The 17,151-nt window shown below is 37.2% G+C and overlaps 1 protein-coding gene across 2 annotated transcripts in view; it reads left to right on the forward strand.

Annotated features, from left to right (window-relative positions):
- Positions 1-4,044: 4,044 nt before the first annotated feature.
- The window catches only part of AP3B1 (adaptor related protein complex 3 subunit beta 1), a 218,189-nt gene continuing 205,082 nt past the window's right edge, over positions 4,045-17,151 (forward strand). For both annotated transcript variants that reach the window (XR_012495075.1, XM_019728166.2), the window contains exon 1: positions 4,045-4,308. Coding sequence is in view for 1 of the 2 variants with exons in the window: in XM_019728166.2 (XP_019583725.2) it covers positions 4,181-4,308 (128 nt within the window). In the remaining variant the exon portion in view is untranslated. The remainder of the gene's footprint in view (positions 4,309-17,151) is intronic.

The following is a 17,151-nucleotide window of genomic DNA, read 5'->3' on the forward strand; positions in this document are numbered from 1 at the left end:
CCATGTACAAGGTAGTTCCATAGGTATTTGTTGAATGTGTTAATAAAATATTCAGGTTCCTCTTTGCACATAAATATTTCAGAGCTTCAACATTTAGTGAGCAGTGTTAGAAGGGAGCTGATCCTATCATTTCAACATTTAGGGGCAAGTCCAGAGATTTTGTTAACATAGAAGTTACCAAGTTTGCTTCCACATGAAGCAGTATTCTGAAAGTGTTACTTCCTTTTCCCTATTCACAAGAGTTTTATTTTTAAATGAGGATGAGAACTAATAATTTTTAGAAACTTTGAATCTCAGAAAGGTTAAGAACGTGCCTTGCCTTCATACACCTCGCTAGTGATGCAGTCAGGGTTCAAACGTGGGTCTGGCTGATTGTCCTTTTTGCTGCTAAAGTGAAGTGGAAAGAAAGGCTATATTCACTGACTTCATAAGTGAGCCTCAGAGAAGACATACAGGAAGAGATTTCCAGTAGTCCTGTCCTTCAGCAGTGCTTCACTTTGCTGAGCACATTCCCTAGCTATTTAAACTTCTTCCAAAACCCAGGAGTGATAAACTTCTTTCAATGTATTAGGAATAAGAGGGAAAGTATAATGACATGATCATTTTGTATAACTTAAGCCTTTGCCTCTGAGATTAAGGCCATCTAAAATTCTTAAATAAGAGAATCATAAGTGGCCTAAAATACTCCCTTTGTGATATTTAGTAATATAGCCTCTCTTTATTCATAAATCATTTCAAATAAACATTAGCGATGATCTAATGTAGGGTTGAAGACACTGCATTTTCCAAATCAATTTCATTATAAAATATAATAATGAAATAATGAGGTCATGGCATTTTCAAGACATACATTTGCAGGTATGTACCATTTTAGAAAACCTGAAGTATGAAAAACCCCAAATGCTTGATAAATTGGAGGATTGCATCCATTCAATTTCAGAAGAGTTCTTCATGTTCCAAATTGATTGATCACTGGGGTTCTTTAAACAGGAAGGCATAACTCATGTTCATTTGACAGAAGAAACTTTGTACTCTATTTGGAAAAATTCTCCTTCTTAATGTAATGCAAGTATTCCAGAGGGATATGTATTCGAGAGTGATGTATAGTAACTAAACAGATTAGCTGTTCCAATCAATTCTGTAACCAGTGAGGGTGGGGATTAGGAGGAGGTGCTATATCAGAATGAGTGGTCCAGAAAGGCCTCTCTGCATAGGTGATATTTCAGCTAACAGCTGAGTAGAATAAAGCCTGAATAAAGCTGAAGGAGCCAGCCTTTTGAAGACCTATTGGAAGAATGCTGCTGGCAGAAAGCTCAGCAAGCAAGGTCTCTCAGGTCAGAACAAGCTTGGTGGATCAAGGAACAGAAAGGCCAGACTGTCTGGAGGGCAGTAAACTAGGGGGAGTGGGTCACAATGAAGTCAAGAGATGTAAATGAGGGCCAGATCAATCAGGACCATGACCTAACTTGGAGCTTCAAGAGCTTAATAAATGGAAACTCTTAGTCATTAGAGATCATATTGTTTTATTCATAATTCTTTTTTTTTTTTTAAATAGGAGTAGCTTTATTTCTTACAATGAATTCAAATGAACACTTAGAAAATACTTGTGAAATTTGAAGCTCAGATCTTCACTAATGCTGTAAATTTTAAATTCTATTAAAATCATATGAAGAGTTATTTTCTAATAGTAAAGGCTGCTAAAACTATTTTTTATGGAATTTGTCTAACAAATATTTGTTTATTGTGTCTAGCTTAGATTTATGCTGAGGCTATTTTGTCCCAATCCTCAACCATGAGACCCCTCAATCCCAAAAACATTTTCCTGAAATTCATTCAATTTTTGTAGTTTAGTTTTAATCAATCTGGAATTTACTTATAAGTATTACGTGAGTTAGAGATTGTGGTAGGCTGAATGATGACCCCCAGTATATATCCAATTCCTAATTCCTGGAAACTGTGACTATTACCTTATATGGCAAAAGTGACTTTGCAGATGTGATCGAATTAAAGATTTTGAGATGGAAAGATTATCCTGGATTATCTGGATGGGCCTTACATGTGTTCACAAGTGTCCTTAAAAAAGGGAGGCAAAGGGAGATTTGACACAGATTGGAAAACTCAATGTGAAGACAGAGTGGATTGAGACTTACAGATGCTATGCTGTTCACCTTGAAGAATGGAAGGGGCCACAGCCAAGGAATGCAAGGAATACAAGGGATGTAGCTTTGGAAGCTAGAAAAGGCAAGAAAGGGCTTCTCCCTTAGAACCTCTGGAAAAAGTGGCCCTGCCTATACCTTAGATTGTGCACCTTAATTTTGAACTTCAGAACTCCAGAAATATAAGAATAAATTTATCCTTTTTGAAGCCAAAATTTGTGGTAATTTGTTACAGCAGTCATTGGAAACTAATACAGAGATCTAACTTTACACGTAGTTAACTAATTGCTATGGTACCATTTATTGAATAATACGTTATTTCCTAAATGATCTGAAATGTTAACTTTATCACGTCAATACCTGCATATAGTTGAGTCTGTTTCTATTCTGTTCCACCAATCTATTTGCTCTTGAGAAAAATACCAAACTTTTAAATTATAATAACTTTATAGTACATTTAAATGAGTGGTAGGGTAATTTCTTCATCACGTTATACTTTTTAAAAAATTTTTTTTTGCTTTAAGCTGCATTTATTCTTTCAGGTGAACTTTAGATTGAATTTGTCTAGTGGAAAAAAAAAGTTGAATTTTGACTGAAACTGCATTAAATATAGATTCACTTGAATATTCCTATCCAGAAACAGATTATCTTTTCATATTTCATATATCCCCCTCCATATTTAAACTGCAAAATTTCATAGTTTTTCTTCACTTAGGTCTTATACAGTTCTTAAGGCTTATTTCTTAAGGCTTATTTGTTCTACTGTGGAATAGGATCGTTTTAAAATTACATTTTCTAATTAGACACAATTGGTGTGTCAGAGTGCTATTGTTTTTTTGCCTCTGGCTACTCTGCTCAATCAATTTAAGGTGTAATAATTTTCTCTTAGATCATCCAGCAAGATAATCATATCATCTGTAAATATTACTATAATCTTTCTCTTCTTTTTCACTTCTTATTTTTCTTGTTTTATTGGATTAGCTAGAATCTAGAGCAGTGTTAAATGGTAATGGCGTTAATGGGCATAGTTGTCCTTTTATTGATTTCAGCTGGAATGCCTTTAGTGTTTCACTGTTAAATATGATGCTTTATATTGTATAATTTGCGGTGGAATTTTAAGTTTATATGTATGTGTATATTTATCTTTATATATATGCATAAGAATATTTGTTTCTAGGTTACTATTTAAATCAGAAGAGCTGATGACGTGTTACTAATTTACAATATCTATCAATATATATTATGTAATTATATTAAGGATAAGTTTCTTAATGTTGAAAAATTCTTTTATTATATTAAAAAACTATTGGGTAATTTTAATGTTTGCATTTTATATTTAGTATTTTATTTAGAAAGTCTATAGCTCCCTTTTTTTGTATCCAGAAACTTCAGGGTGGGATATCAGTAAAACGCAGCGGAGAGAAAGGTTTCATTAAAGTGGGGAGGGATGGGATAAAGATTGCGTAGGGTGGACGTGAAAGCAAGGCAACACTGGCTGGAGGGACTGGAGCAGAAACCAGTCTAAAAAGGAAAAGCGATCCTGGTATTCTTAGGAAAGTTGATCTGGTGTGTTAAATGGCGTTTCAGGAGAAACTTGAAAGCTATTGATTGACAGCAGGGGGCAAGCAAAGAGGTGTCGGGGCTCGGGGAACCTCCTTAAAGGATCAAAATGGGTGCAATGGATACCTTTCTCCTACGAAACTTTAAAAACCGAAAGACCAGTCTCCAGCAAGCGCAGAGCCTCCCTAAGGCACAGCCTACGTCCAAGTCTCTCAGCTACCTCAAAAACCCGGAGAATGTAAATCCAGGTCGGCCCTGGAGTGGCCGGCGGTGGGCTCCGGCCAGCTTGCACACTGGGCATGCGCAGGGGGTGGACCGCCTGGTCGGCTTAAGGAGCCGTGACGAGTCCGGAAGCGCCTGCGCGCGCCCCTCCGAGAACTAGTTTTGTTCCGTGTCTTTCGGGCTGGAGCGGGTCGGAGAGAACCACCGGCAGGACCAATACGATACCTGCCAGCATCGCAACAATGTCCAGCAACAGCTTCGCTTACAATGAGCAGTCCGGGGGAGGGGAGGCGACGGAGCTGGGTCAGGAGGCGACCTCAACCATTTCCCCCTCCGGCGCCTTCGGCCTCTTTAGCAGCGATTTGAAAAAGTGAGGAGGAAGGTTTGGGGTGCGGGGACGGGATTGAGGAGCTGGGAACCCGGGAGGAGCGGGCGCCGGGCTCGGGCTCCCGGAAGGGGGTGGGGTCGTCCTGAGACCTCTGCGGGACTGGGCGGTAACATTCCCCGCAGGTGGGTGGGGTTTGGTCTTTTGGCCGTGGTGGGAGTTGACGGGGAGTTGGCGTGAGTGTGTGTAAGGGTCTCTGGTAGTTTCCAAACTTTAGTGAAAGAACCGTTTGGAGAGCTTACGTCCCATCCCCAACGACTCTGATTGAGTTGGTTTGGGGCATAGGAATCTGAATTTTGAACGAACACTTTTAGCCAATTTAATGATTGCTGGATCAAACGTGGAGAAATTCGCAATTAGGGTGAAAGAGTGTTTGGGGAGTTGAGAGGGAGAGTTGGAGTGTGAGTGTTGCTTATGGGAAACCATTCTGTGACTCTGGAGTGTAGGTGCAAGAAGGTGTTCAGGCGCTTTAAGAATGGACAAATTAGTTTATACAAACATTAATGTTCTTGGATAATATCCTTTGCACTACAGACAAAAACAAAACCAACCCAGTTCCAAACTAAATAAAAAGCATATAAGTAGAGAATATTTAGAGTTACTATATACAAATGCCAAAATTTTATGTTAAGAATGTGAATTTTTAAAACAAACACTAAACAAGGTGCTCTTAGTTTTTAAAAATTTGGTAAGAATATTTTAAGTACCACCAAAAAATGGAATGAAAACACCCCCAAATTGGATTTTTTTTTTGGGTGGGGGGGTTGTTAAACTTACAGGATCCTGGTAAGATTTATATTTTGTAATCATTTTTACATTTTTCTTATTTTTGATCTCTCAATACTAAACAGTATGGTCACATAATGGGTTCTCACTAGATTCATGCTAAATTAAGGTAAAGTACTTGTGCTCGTTGCTTTGCAGGTGTCAGAAGAGTATATTTAAATTTTGATACACATTTTACTAACAAGATTGGGCCATCTGGAAAGTGCTCCAGTAGTTGAAATTGGGATTACATTTTGACTATTAAGCTTATTGAAATCTTGTATACAGCATGTGGAATACAATATTTTTCTTTATTCTCAGGTTAGAAAAGTTTAAAAGTAAAATAACTAATTTCTTCTCATTTTTCATTCTGTGCATTTAGAGGATGGATTGTTCTAACAAGGGGGTTGTTTCAGCTCTGCAGTTCTGTTGACAAAATGTTTCAACTGTTGAATTAACCTATTAGTCTACATCAGTCTATTTTGCATGTGCTTTGTTTACAATTCATTTACTTTTATGGTTTGTGAACATCTATTTTTCTCTTAGAGCCCTTGATTTCCTGTTTTGTCAGATTTAGGTCTGATTTGGAAAAAAATGTATGGCTCTGACTATGAGCAGCGTGCTGTTGAGGTGCCTGAGCAGGCTGGCTTTAAAATAAAAATAGCCAACATGTATTGAGTGCTTGTGCATTTATTATCTTTACATTTGTTATCTCATTCAGTCCTGCTAACAGCCCTGTAGCTTGTTCCCAGATGTTGTACTTCTCTGATCCCACTTTGCAGGTTAGGAAATTGGAGCACAAATGGTTAACTTGCTCACAATCACTAAGCTAGAACACTGCAGGGTCTGAATTTGAACCAGACACTTAGAGCCTATTCTCTAGTGCTTGGATGTGCTACTTTCTACTTGACGAAATTTATGGTGCTTTTATTAGAGAATGCATACAACTCATTAAAAGTTTAAAACTGTGAAGAGTAGCTGTAAACAGTACATGACCTTGAAGCTTCCAGGAATTAGAAACATTTTGGCCATTGAACTACAACCTAATGACTGGGGTTGTACCAAATGAGACCCCTGTTCTGGAAGGGGTCACTTAATCTTTTTTGATCCTATATTCTCTCATTTGTAAAATGATGATATTTCTTGCCTTTAAAAACAAAACGACAAAATTTATATAAAACACTTAAAGCTTACCTTGTTTCTCTGCTCTTTTGCAATAGTTTCAGGTTTACAAAAAAGTTCTAAGTATAGTACAGACAACTACCCTTTATGCACTCGCCAATTTAAAAAAAAAAATTACTACATTGCTTTGTTTCTGTTTGTCTCTCTGTATACACGCACAGACACATACACACATTCATACTATTATTTTTTCTGAACCATTGGACAATAGGTTGTGTACGTCATGTCCCTTTACTCTTAATACCTTAGTGTGTAGTTTTTAAGAACAAAGATTGCCTTACACAACCACACTACTGTTATATTCAGGATATTTAACATCAGTATAATCTACAATATAATTAGTATAATCCAGTGTTGTCTCTTAATCCAGTAAAGAATTTTTTATTTTAGCAATTTTTTCCCTTCAGTACAGGATCCAATCCAGGATCATGTATTTCATTTAGTTGTCTAATGTCTTTAATCTGGAATAGTCCCTTAGCCTTTGTCTTTCACTACCTTGACACGTTTGAAGAATGCAAGCCAATTATAGCACATTAATCAATTTGGCTTTACTGGTGTTTCCTATGTTTAGATTCATGTTATGTATCCCTGGCCAGAGTATTAACATAAGTGATGTGTCCTTCTCAGACTATTGTATCCAGAGGCATAGGATGTCCATTTTAATAATAATTGTCTGGTTGTCCATTATTTCTTTTTTACCAGTAATCTATCGATGGGGGGTCACTTTGAGAACATGCAGATGTCTTGCTCCTCATTAAATTCACCACCCCCTATATATACCAACCACTGATGAATCTCCTGAACTAGTCTTTGCCACGATGGCTGCAAAATGTTGATGTTCCACCTCCGACTCCTTCTACTTTTCTGCCCTTTGGCCTCTTTTCCTGGAGCCCTGTGTCCTTTCATCCTTCACTAACCATCACAAGGATGCCTAATCACTTCCTAGTCACAGGATTATTGATGATTTTGTTTTCTGAATTTAATCTTATTTATCAATTTTATGTATCCCCACCCCCCTTTAAACAAAACCAAAATTAGGGGAGTTTTAGAAACTCCCTAATTTTAGGGAAGATCCTATATATCATTTATTGGTTAATCAAGCCTGTTTATTAGATTGTTGGCTTCACTATTTTCAGTTCTTCATTTAAAATGTAAAGAATTAATTTTTTGTATTTTTTTTGAGACTGTTGTAAACTTTTCTTGCTTAGTTTTTTTTCCTAAATTATTTTCCTTTGTCTTAAACAAGCTCTTTTTTAATCTTTACCAACTGCCTGTGTGTATAATTTAAAAATAATTTTATTTCTGGATTAAACATTTAATTAGGAATTAATTTCTAGAAGGAAACGGGACTAATTAATTTTTCTTAATAATAGTAAGACTACTAAATCTCCTGATTTCTTTTAAGAGCATCTCAGTGCATTAGGAAAGCATTGGACCTAGAGTGAGAAGATCTGGATATAAGTTAATAGTTTCCACTTGTAGTAATGTTTCCTCATTCAAGTTGTTTGATCTCTTCAAGTACTGTCCTCATTTCTAAAAAGGGTAGGATAATACTTGCCTATCTTGTGAAGTTCTCACACGGTGGTGTAGTTAAAAGTGATTTCTAAACCAAAATATTAACTAACACTATTTGAAAAAGTTGGTGCAAGTTTCACTGACGTGGTGACATTTTAGGTCTGAAAGCCTGAGGTTTTTACCAGGTGGAGGGAAGCAGTTTTTCAGACAAATCATGTAGAAACCAGGAGAGCTGCCAAAGAAAATGCAAGTTCAACTGAGATACAGATTAAGGCATCAGCATTTAGAACTGTAAGTAGTAATCAGAGCACAGGAATGGATGAAACCATCCTGGGAGAACTTTTCTTGTTAGAGGAGAAGGCTATTTAGAGAAATCTCTAGGCAACACCAATATTTTAAGTGTGAATGGAAAAAGAACTAGGGAGAGAGAGAGTGCTTAAAGGGGTAGGAAACCAGAGGAAGCTTAAAAAAAAAAAAAAGGAAGCTAAGAGTAAAGTTAGTAAGAGAAAATGGTCAACTATAAGGAGTTGCATAATGAGGACAAAGAAGAATAAAGGCTGAAAAGAGGCCTTGGGTTTAACAATGAAAAAGTCTTAGCAACCAGTGACAGCAGTGCAGTACCGCTTGAAACACATGGAAATATAGCATTTTTAGTCCCTGATGAAATTGGGGTGGACTTTTCATTTGTTTAGGTTCATAGAGCCAATTTAGTATGCTTTTCTGTAGTCATACTATAGCATGTAATTATGATATAATCAAAGCTACATTAGTGTGTTTGCATTGCATTAATAAAGCCTAGCCTTTTTAAACTTAAATTTTATTGTCAAATTTACATCAGCCATGAAAATTACACATAATGTTTTAACCTTTAATATCAGTGTTACTCATTGGAGTCCACTAGGGAGATTACATGGGTTTGTGGTTTGTATGCAGTTACAGCAGGTCTAACTATAGCTCCACCCCACTTGGTACAGAAGTGCAGCTGAATGAGAGTAACTTTTTAGTAGGGATGTTCTTGAGTTTACTTTGTTAAAAATAAAGATAAATCAGTCCCAGATATCACTACTTTATTCATAACAACACATTATTTTTGTTACACCTCAAAGATTCATTGTGTCTCAATCTGAGCTTCTAAACTTGTTTTTCTGTGATTGCTTCCATTTTTTATTTGTAATAATTAATTTTAGAGTCTGTACCATATTTTTGTAATTTTTAAAAACACTTTTATAGTTTCAGTTGTTCAAAGTTTTCTCCTTTTTTTTTTTTTTTTAAACTTGTCCTAGTATTTCTCATTGATACCTTTATCTCACTCACTCATTTTCTACTCTTAGGTTATGTAGTGGAGTGACTCAATGAATATTTGTTAAATATTGTATAGAAGAATCTCTTTCACACACTCACCTAATATTATATGGCGTAATTTATGTGAAGTTGCCTAGCAAAGTGTTTGGCTCATAATTTCGCTTAATATTTTCAGACCCTTTACTCAATGATTCAGATTCTACTAATGTTTGCTGTCTCTTTACCCAGTGTAATGAAAAGATAAAGCATGGTATTCAGGGGACCTTATACAGAAGGAAAACCTTCTCTGATATCCCTGTTGTATTGTACTGTGTTGTATTGTATTGATGTATTGTTGCATCACACTGAAGTAATATTATATATAGGTCCGGACAGCTATTTTCTTCAGGGCATTGCTTGAGTCTTTGCTGTAGTTAACCCTAACCAATTGCAATTGAGTTGGAATTGTCACATGTTGAATGAACTGTGCAGTCAGGATTTCCTACGTCTCTCTTCCACTCTTCAAAGGCATCTTTATTTGCAAATTTGGAATTATTCCATATGTGTAGATCATTCTTCTATGTTTTCAGCACAAAAATACAAAACAGTTATAAGATCTTTACTTTGCCTTTAAGAATCTTGGAATTTGATTGGTGAGATAAGGCAAATGAAAATTAACAGTAATACAGGTATATAATTAATGTTAAATTGTGAAATAATTCTCAACTTTTCAGTTGATATACCTGCTGAGAGGTATTTATTATAAGCCTTTTTAATGTACAGAATGATTAACTGAAGAAAATGGAAATGCTGGAATTTTGAAATGTCAAACATTTTAGTTTGAGATGCTGAGATGTTGGTGCCCTCAGTTGTTAGCATATCATGAAGAGGCACAGGCTTCTCATTGTGAATTCCTTTCTCTTGTGCTCAGAAGCTTAGGGTTAAGGTATGAAGATATACTCCATCAACGATTTCTGTAGCATAATATTGTCCTTCTCGTCATCTTCAAGATTTAAATCCCTTGAGTTCTAAGAACTCCAGTTTTGGTAGCTGATATATCTTATTCTGCTTAACTGGTTGAAATTTATGGTCCCTAGATCTAATTTTGGGGATGTTAACCACATATTTGCCATGTTATATATGTAAATTGAATCCTACTTTTTAATTTTATTTGCAAGGGCACATAACTTTTAGGCAATGTCAGTGTTTTATTGATCTTTCGCTAAGTAAATGTCTTTGTTCCAAGATGGCTGTTAACAAAAGAAGAAACCGTGTAATGGTATCTGCAGTGCTTTCCCAGCTAGATGAACTGGTTGTTTTTGTCTTCATAAATAAGACCGCTAGTTTTACAAAGGGCTGACCACTCTAGTTAAGATTGTCACTAACATAGTGAGTAGGGTTTCTATAATTTAATTCTTGAAATACACTTCAAATCAAATAAGATTTTATTTACTGCCCGTAAGCTGACTCCTACTTTCAACGGATTGTAAAAGTGTTCCATTTTATTTGCTTAGCTTGCTTTTCTTCTTGGAGGAGAGTCAGTTCTGACTTTTACTATTTATCTTAACAAATATTAAGCAAAGAAAATATTCATCCCTTGATGCAGAATATGTTATTTTAAGAACACTGATTTGGTGAAATCTGAGGAGGAAATCTGGCATACTTAAATTTCACATCTCAAGATGTGAAAAATTACTTTATTTAAACAAATATTTAGGATTTAGAGAACATTACTAGAACTGAATGATTCAAAAAGCAGGCAGATGGTTGAAATGTTCTTTTTTACTGCATGAAAAGTTAAAGTGCTCATGGAATGACAAATGTATTATAGTGAAATAATTTGACAGTGTTGCAGTTGTGTATGTAAATGAATGCCTGACAAAAACAAATTGCCTGCAGTCAAAATTCAAAATTTAAAGTGAAGAGCCCAAAGTAGAATAATCAAGAAGGAAATGATTTTCCTATATTTCATATTACTATGAATAATGTTTGCTGGTTTGTGTATTTAGGAAAGCCTTATTTAGCATATCAGCTGGAAAAAGTTCATAGATCTACAAAAGCGAACAATTTATGGTCAATGTCTGCTTATTGATGGCCTGATTATTTGTATTGCCAGTAGAAACCTAATTAGAAGGGCAGTGTCTAATCCTTCAGCTGCCTGAGTTAGCATGGCAGCCGGAGAGACTCATGAATAAGGCTGGTTCTATGGGTTGGCATTACCCAGCTTTACTCTAGGAATGGGTTTTCTCAGAGTTTCTTAGAGCCTCCGTTAAGAATGTAGTCATGAAAGATGAGGGGCAAGTCAGTACTCTGAGAGCAGAGAGGTAAGGGCAAAATGCAAAGTGGGGGGCTGTTTACGTAGGGCCTTATAAGAACTTTGGATCTTACAAGCCATTGGAGGGTTTTGAGCAGAATGGGTGTGTAGAAGTCAATAACTATGTTAAGTGCCAGTTGTGTGCCAGATATATTTCCTGTTTCAAAAAGGTCATAGTCTGTTGGGTACTTAGGAACTGCTTGTTCATTTCTTGAGTTTTTTTCAAACTTTAAAAAAATTATAGAACTAATTTATCGATTCAGCAGATATGAGTGTCGTCTGTATGCCAGGCACTGTTGGATGCTGAGCATGGAGCATCCAACAAGATGCCTGCTCTCATGTAGCTTACACTCTAGTGGGAGGAAGATGGGAGATAAACAAGTTAATATATGGTCAGTCCTTTGATGGTGAGGAGGGGAAACTAAAGCAGGGAAATAAGATAGAGATGGTGGAGGTTGCATTGAGTTTGAAATAGCCGGGTCAGGAAAAGATACTTGAGAATTCCTCAATAGAGCACATAGCTGAAGGAGGTGAGGGAAGAGTGTTCAGTCAGAAGAATACAAGACTCTTCAGAAGAAGTGCTAAGGCTCTGAGGCAGGAGAATTTCTCACTGAGGATCCGCTGATCTGAGGATCAACAAAGAAGCCAGTATAGCTGGAGTAGAGTGAAGGAAGAGGAGGGGGAAGTTAGTAGATGAGGCCAGAGAAGTAAGGGGCCAGATCGTGCTGGGTTTTGTAAATCATTTTAAGAACTGGGATTATACTCGGAGTGAGAAAGAAAGCCATTGGAGGGTTTTGAACAGGAGGAATGATACGATTTACCTTTAAAGCAGATCACTTTGCCTCCTGACTTGGCCATAGACAGCAGATCTGAGGCAGTGACAGGCAAGGAGACTATTGCAGTAAGTAATCCAGGCAAGAACAGCTGATGACTACATCAGCTCGTTGGTAGTGGAGAGAAGTGGTTGAATTCTGGATATACAGCATTTTGAAGGCAGAGCCAATGAAATTTGCTGATGGTTTTGATGTGTGTGGGAGAAAAAGATACCAAGGATGGACATAAGGGTTTTTGCCCAGTTGTTATCAACTAAAGTAAAGAAGATTGTGTGAAAAGGAATTTAACGGGGGAAGGGAATGACGAACTTGAGCCTGTTCAAGTTTGAAATGCCTATTAGGCGCCCAAGAGGAGATATGAAAAAGGCACTTGGATACATGAAGCTTGGGGGAGGGGTCAGGCTAGAGATACAAGTTTGGGAACAGTCAGGTTAGGGATGGTATTAAATACCATGGGTTGGATGAGACACCGAAGGAGTGAGTTTAGAAACAGAAGAGATCAGTGGACGGAGACCTGAGCATTCCCGGAGTAATTGTGTCAAATAGTATGAAGAGGGTCAAATAAGATGATCACTGACAAGTGAGTTTTGGATTTGTCTTTGTGGAGGACTGGTGACATTTGACACGCTGTTTAGGTACAGTGGTGGGACGAGGTGCAATGGTGGGGCTGAAAGTCTGACTGGAGTGGGGTCAAGAGAGAAAGGAGAAGAATTGTAGTGAGTATGTATGAGTGTATGGGGAGCAGAGAAATGGTGGTACCTGGAAGGGAATGTTAGGTCAAGGATTTTTTTTTTTTTTTAACGTGGAAGAAACAATATTTTTGTTCATGTTTTGTTTGCTGATGGAACTATCTGATGGAGAAGAGGGAAAATTGATGATACAACAGAGAGGACTGATAGCCCCTTTTCTTTATAGAAAATTTAGCAAATACAGATTAGCTAGAAAATAACCATAATTTCAACACCCAGAGGAAATAAGTTAACATGATATAGATCTTTCAGTCATTTTCTTTTGCATTTATATAATACGTATTTTTAAAGCAAAGCTAAGTGCTTTTGTAGTGTAATATGGCATTATAATGTTCTCGTTTCATTCACTAATTTATGGAGCCTGTTCATTTCTTAAAGTGATAGTTCTTTTAGGATAAATTGTAATTGAGCCACTATCTTGTAAGCCTAAACTTTAAAAAGTAAACAATTGTATACAAATGAAGTTATAGAGCTCGTTCCGCCAAAGGTTTTAAAGAGTCTTGTATAGAGTGGAATGTTATTTTTTTATTAACTACATAAATAAAGGGAATAACCTAACAAATTAATCAATACTAATTAATGATGTTGTGTTAGATGGGTGCACTGACCAGGGCTTTGCAGACAGACTTGTGTTTTACAGGCAGACGGAATAGCACATCCGTGTTTCCCCGAAAACAAGACCTAGCTGGATAGTCAGCTCTAATGCATCTTTCAGAGTAAAAATTAATATAAGACCCAGTCTTATATTATGTAAGTCCCAGTCTTATAGTAAAAAGACGCATTAGAGCTGATTGTCCAGCTAGGTCTTGTTTTCGGGGAAACATGGTACTTACATAGGTTTAGAGCTGTGCTGTTCAGTACAGTAGCCACTAGCCAAATGTGACTATTTAAATTAAATTAAAATTTAAAAAATCAGTTTCTGTGTCATACTAGCAGCATTTTTATGTGCTCAAGGTAGCTAGCAGTTACTATAATGGATTGTGAATATAAAGAATATTTCCGTTTCACAGAACATTCTGTTGGACACTACTGGTTTAGAGGCAAGGATTTTGCGTTTATTTAAGGGACAGGAAAAATTCAGTGTGGCTGGAGCACAGAGTTAGAGGGAAATGAGAGAGTGGTGAAGATGGTTGATAGGTAATAAGGGTCCATATTATGAAGGGTCTGTTATACCATGCTCAGAAATGTGGACTTTATCATGAAGGTTTGCAGAGTAAGGAGCTACCAAAGGATTTTAAGTAGAGGAACAATATAGTGAGACAGATCACTATAAAGTGGAAAAATCACTCTGGCTGCACTTGGTGTTTGGATTGGTTAATTATATGAATAGTGAAAGTATCTGTATTACTGGAAACACAGAAGATAGGGCAAGTTTGGAGTGAGAAATGCTGAGTTCCGTTTTGGAACCTGTCGAGTTTGAGATGATAGTAGTTAGATGCGTGGATGTGGCGCTCGGAAGAGGTACCTGAGCTGGAGATAGAGACTTGGGAGTTATCAGTTGATTGATGATTTGGAAGCCATTAAAGGGAAGATGTGTGGTATGTGAGAAGGCCAAGGTGGAATCTTAGTCAAGTCAACATTGAAGGGAGTGGGAAAATTAGACCTCTCTTAGAAGATCAAGAAGAGAGACTGGATTTTGGGGAAGCACTTGAAGTTGATTATACAAAAAGCTTTTGCATTGTGTTTAAGATTTTAGAAAAGGGTCAAATTCCTTCCTACTTCTGTAGGAGGAAGATGGCAGATAAACTGTTCATTGTGGTTTGTTGAGGCAATATGGCAAAGCTTAAGCACACCTGCTCTGGAGCTACTCTGTCCAGTTGTAAAATCTTGTCTCAGTTATTTAATAAGTGGTACTTGAGCAGGTTATTTAACCACTCTGTGCCCTTGGTTTCCTCATGGATGAGGATGATATAAAAATAGTACCTACCTACACTCATTGAATTGTGAGGATGAAAAGATTTAACATACTTAAACAGTTAACAGTGCCTGATACATAAGAAGCATAATAATTACTATTGTAATACCATTAAGATCACCTGAGCTTTTTAAGTTTTGTTGTTTTTCATACAATGTACTTATTCAACTGTTAAAATTTTAGAACCATTGTTAATTTCCACATTAACCATTGCTTTGTGTTTTTAATTTTCAAGTTAAGTTTCACACTATTGTTTTTCTGAATCATATTTCGTAAGCATTTGAAACTATTAAATTATCTAAACTATTTTTACTGTGCACTACATAAAAACAAATGAATAAATACTAGGTAAATTCTGTGTGGCTGTGAAGGATTTGGGAATAATGATTATAGTATATGAGAGTAAAAAATTTATTTGTTTTAAACATTTTATTTAACCATCACTCTTGCTGACAGATATTCTATTGCCTTTTTAAAGTGATCTATTCTTAAAGAAGTTCATTTTTCATTCTTCCTAAAAGCAGAGAGAATTCTGGATGTTTCTGCTTTAATAAAAATAAAAGGAAGAGAATTTCAGGAAGGAGTTAAGTGGTCAGTACTGCCAGGTGAGTAGTCCAGTAAAATAAAGTCAAGGGAAGCGTTTCTTGGATTTAGTGATAAGGCAGTTGTTGGTGACCTTCGTGGTGGTGACAGCAGTGTTGGACATCAATGCAGTGATGATGAGTCATGGAGGACCACTTCTCCAGAGACTTGGGCTTTCACGGGAGGGCTGAAAGGATGGAATGGTAGGGACACCTGGAGTCTAAAAATCTTTGGTTTTTAGGGTTAGAAAGAGTTGAGAAAAGCGTAAATGCTGATTGGAAGGAGGCGATAGAGAAGTGTCGGAAAACAAGAGAGAGAGCTGTGTAGTACACTAGGGAGAAGGAGGAGAGGGTGGGTTTGGGGGCTAAGTTTTCAGTCTTTTGTTAATGAGAGGGAAAAATCATTAGAACACCTGATGAGAGTGGGCGAGGGAAGTGAAAGGGATGCAAGTGTGAGGAGAGGTCTGAAGCAGATGCTAGAGACAATAGGAAGGCCTTCTGCCAGAGAAAACCGGGAAGGCTCGTTGCATGATACTGAGGGCTTGCCCATTTGAGGTAAGAGACCCCAGGTGTACTGGGAGCAGTCTGGTCTTTTTCTCTAGCACTGCTTCGCCGTCCTTGCTTAAATGGGAAGAAAATGGTCAATTCTTGATGCAGAATCGAGCTTTTGCTAGGTGGGTGCTGTGAATGACAGTTTGGCAAGGAAGTTTAGGATATCGGTCAGAAAGATGTGGAAGTCATTCAGCATGGTTCCTAAGCTGGGGTGGGAAAGAAGCAAAGGTAGTAAGGGGCTGATAGGAAAAAAATAGAGGGATCAAGGGACCAGGAATCTCTAAGTCCAAGGAATAAGTGTATCAGGGGTAATTGAGTGAGAGTGTGAGAAGGCTAGGAGACTCATCAGAAAGAGTTGTATGAATTTAGTATTTCAGAGATTGGACGTTCACAAGTTTTGGGTATCATTTAGGGTACGACTATGGCAGTGAATCGCTGGAAGTTGCCTGGTGGTGGGAATAGTAACGATTAGGACAAGGAGCTTAGAGGTCAGGGTTCTGGGTGGGTTTCAGGTGACAGTCACTCATAATAATTGTAATACTTGTGGCTAAAACGTCTTAATTGAGTGGTGGAGGAGGGTGGATGATAACAGCAAGGATGAGTAGGGGTAGCTTAGCTCAGTGGTGGTTATTTTTGGAGAAGTTTCCTCTAAGGATGCATTGAGTCTATGTAGTATCAGAAATAATTATTTCTCCTGAGATCTTCCCTTACCCCTTTATTTAGCGACAGTGTGAATCATTGATTATTTCCTGGACGCAATGACTGCTAGAAAACTTACAGCAAAGTTTGTCGTCTGTAGCTTGCAAGTGTCTGAAGCTCTGTGGCATGCATTTTGAATATTCTTAACCTTACTCTTATATTTTATTTTAATTTTCTTGTTTTCCCTTTTTCTATTAAAATTTTAAAATCTTGCTATATATTATGAATAATTGAATATCCCCCCCTAAAGTTAGGGAACAGGGCAGGGCATACATAAATACACCTGAGCAATTGTTGGAGACGTTACCTTCTGTCATTCATCACTGCCACTCCTACCACCGTCACCGTAATTGTCAAACGTCTTGGATGGCTCCTCTGCGTAGCTTCTGTTCTTGACTTGGGGATACAGTCCAGTATTATAACTGTAGCAATGGCAATAATA

The sequence above is a fragment of the Rhinolophus sinicus genome, linkage group LG03 (assembly GCF_036562045.2).
Source record: "Rhinolophus sinicus isolate RSC01 linkage group LG03, ASM3656204v1, whole genome shotgun sequence".
Classification (NCBI taxonomy): Eukaryota; Metazoa; Chordata; class Mammalia; order Chiroptera; family Rhinolophidae; genus Rhinolophus; species Rhinolophus sinicus.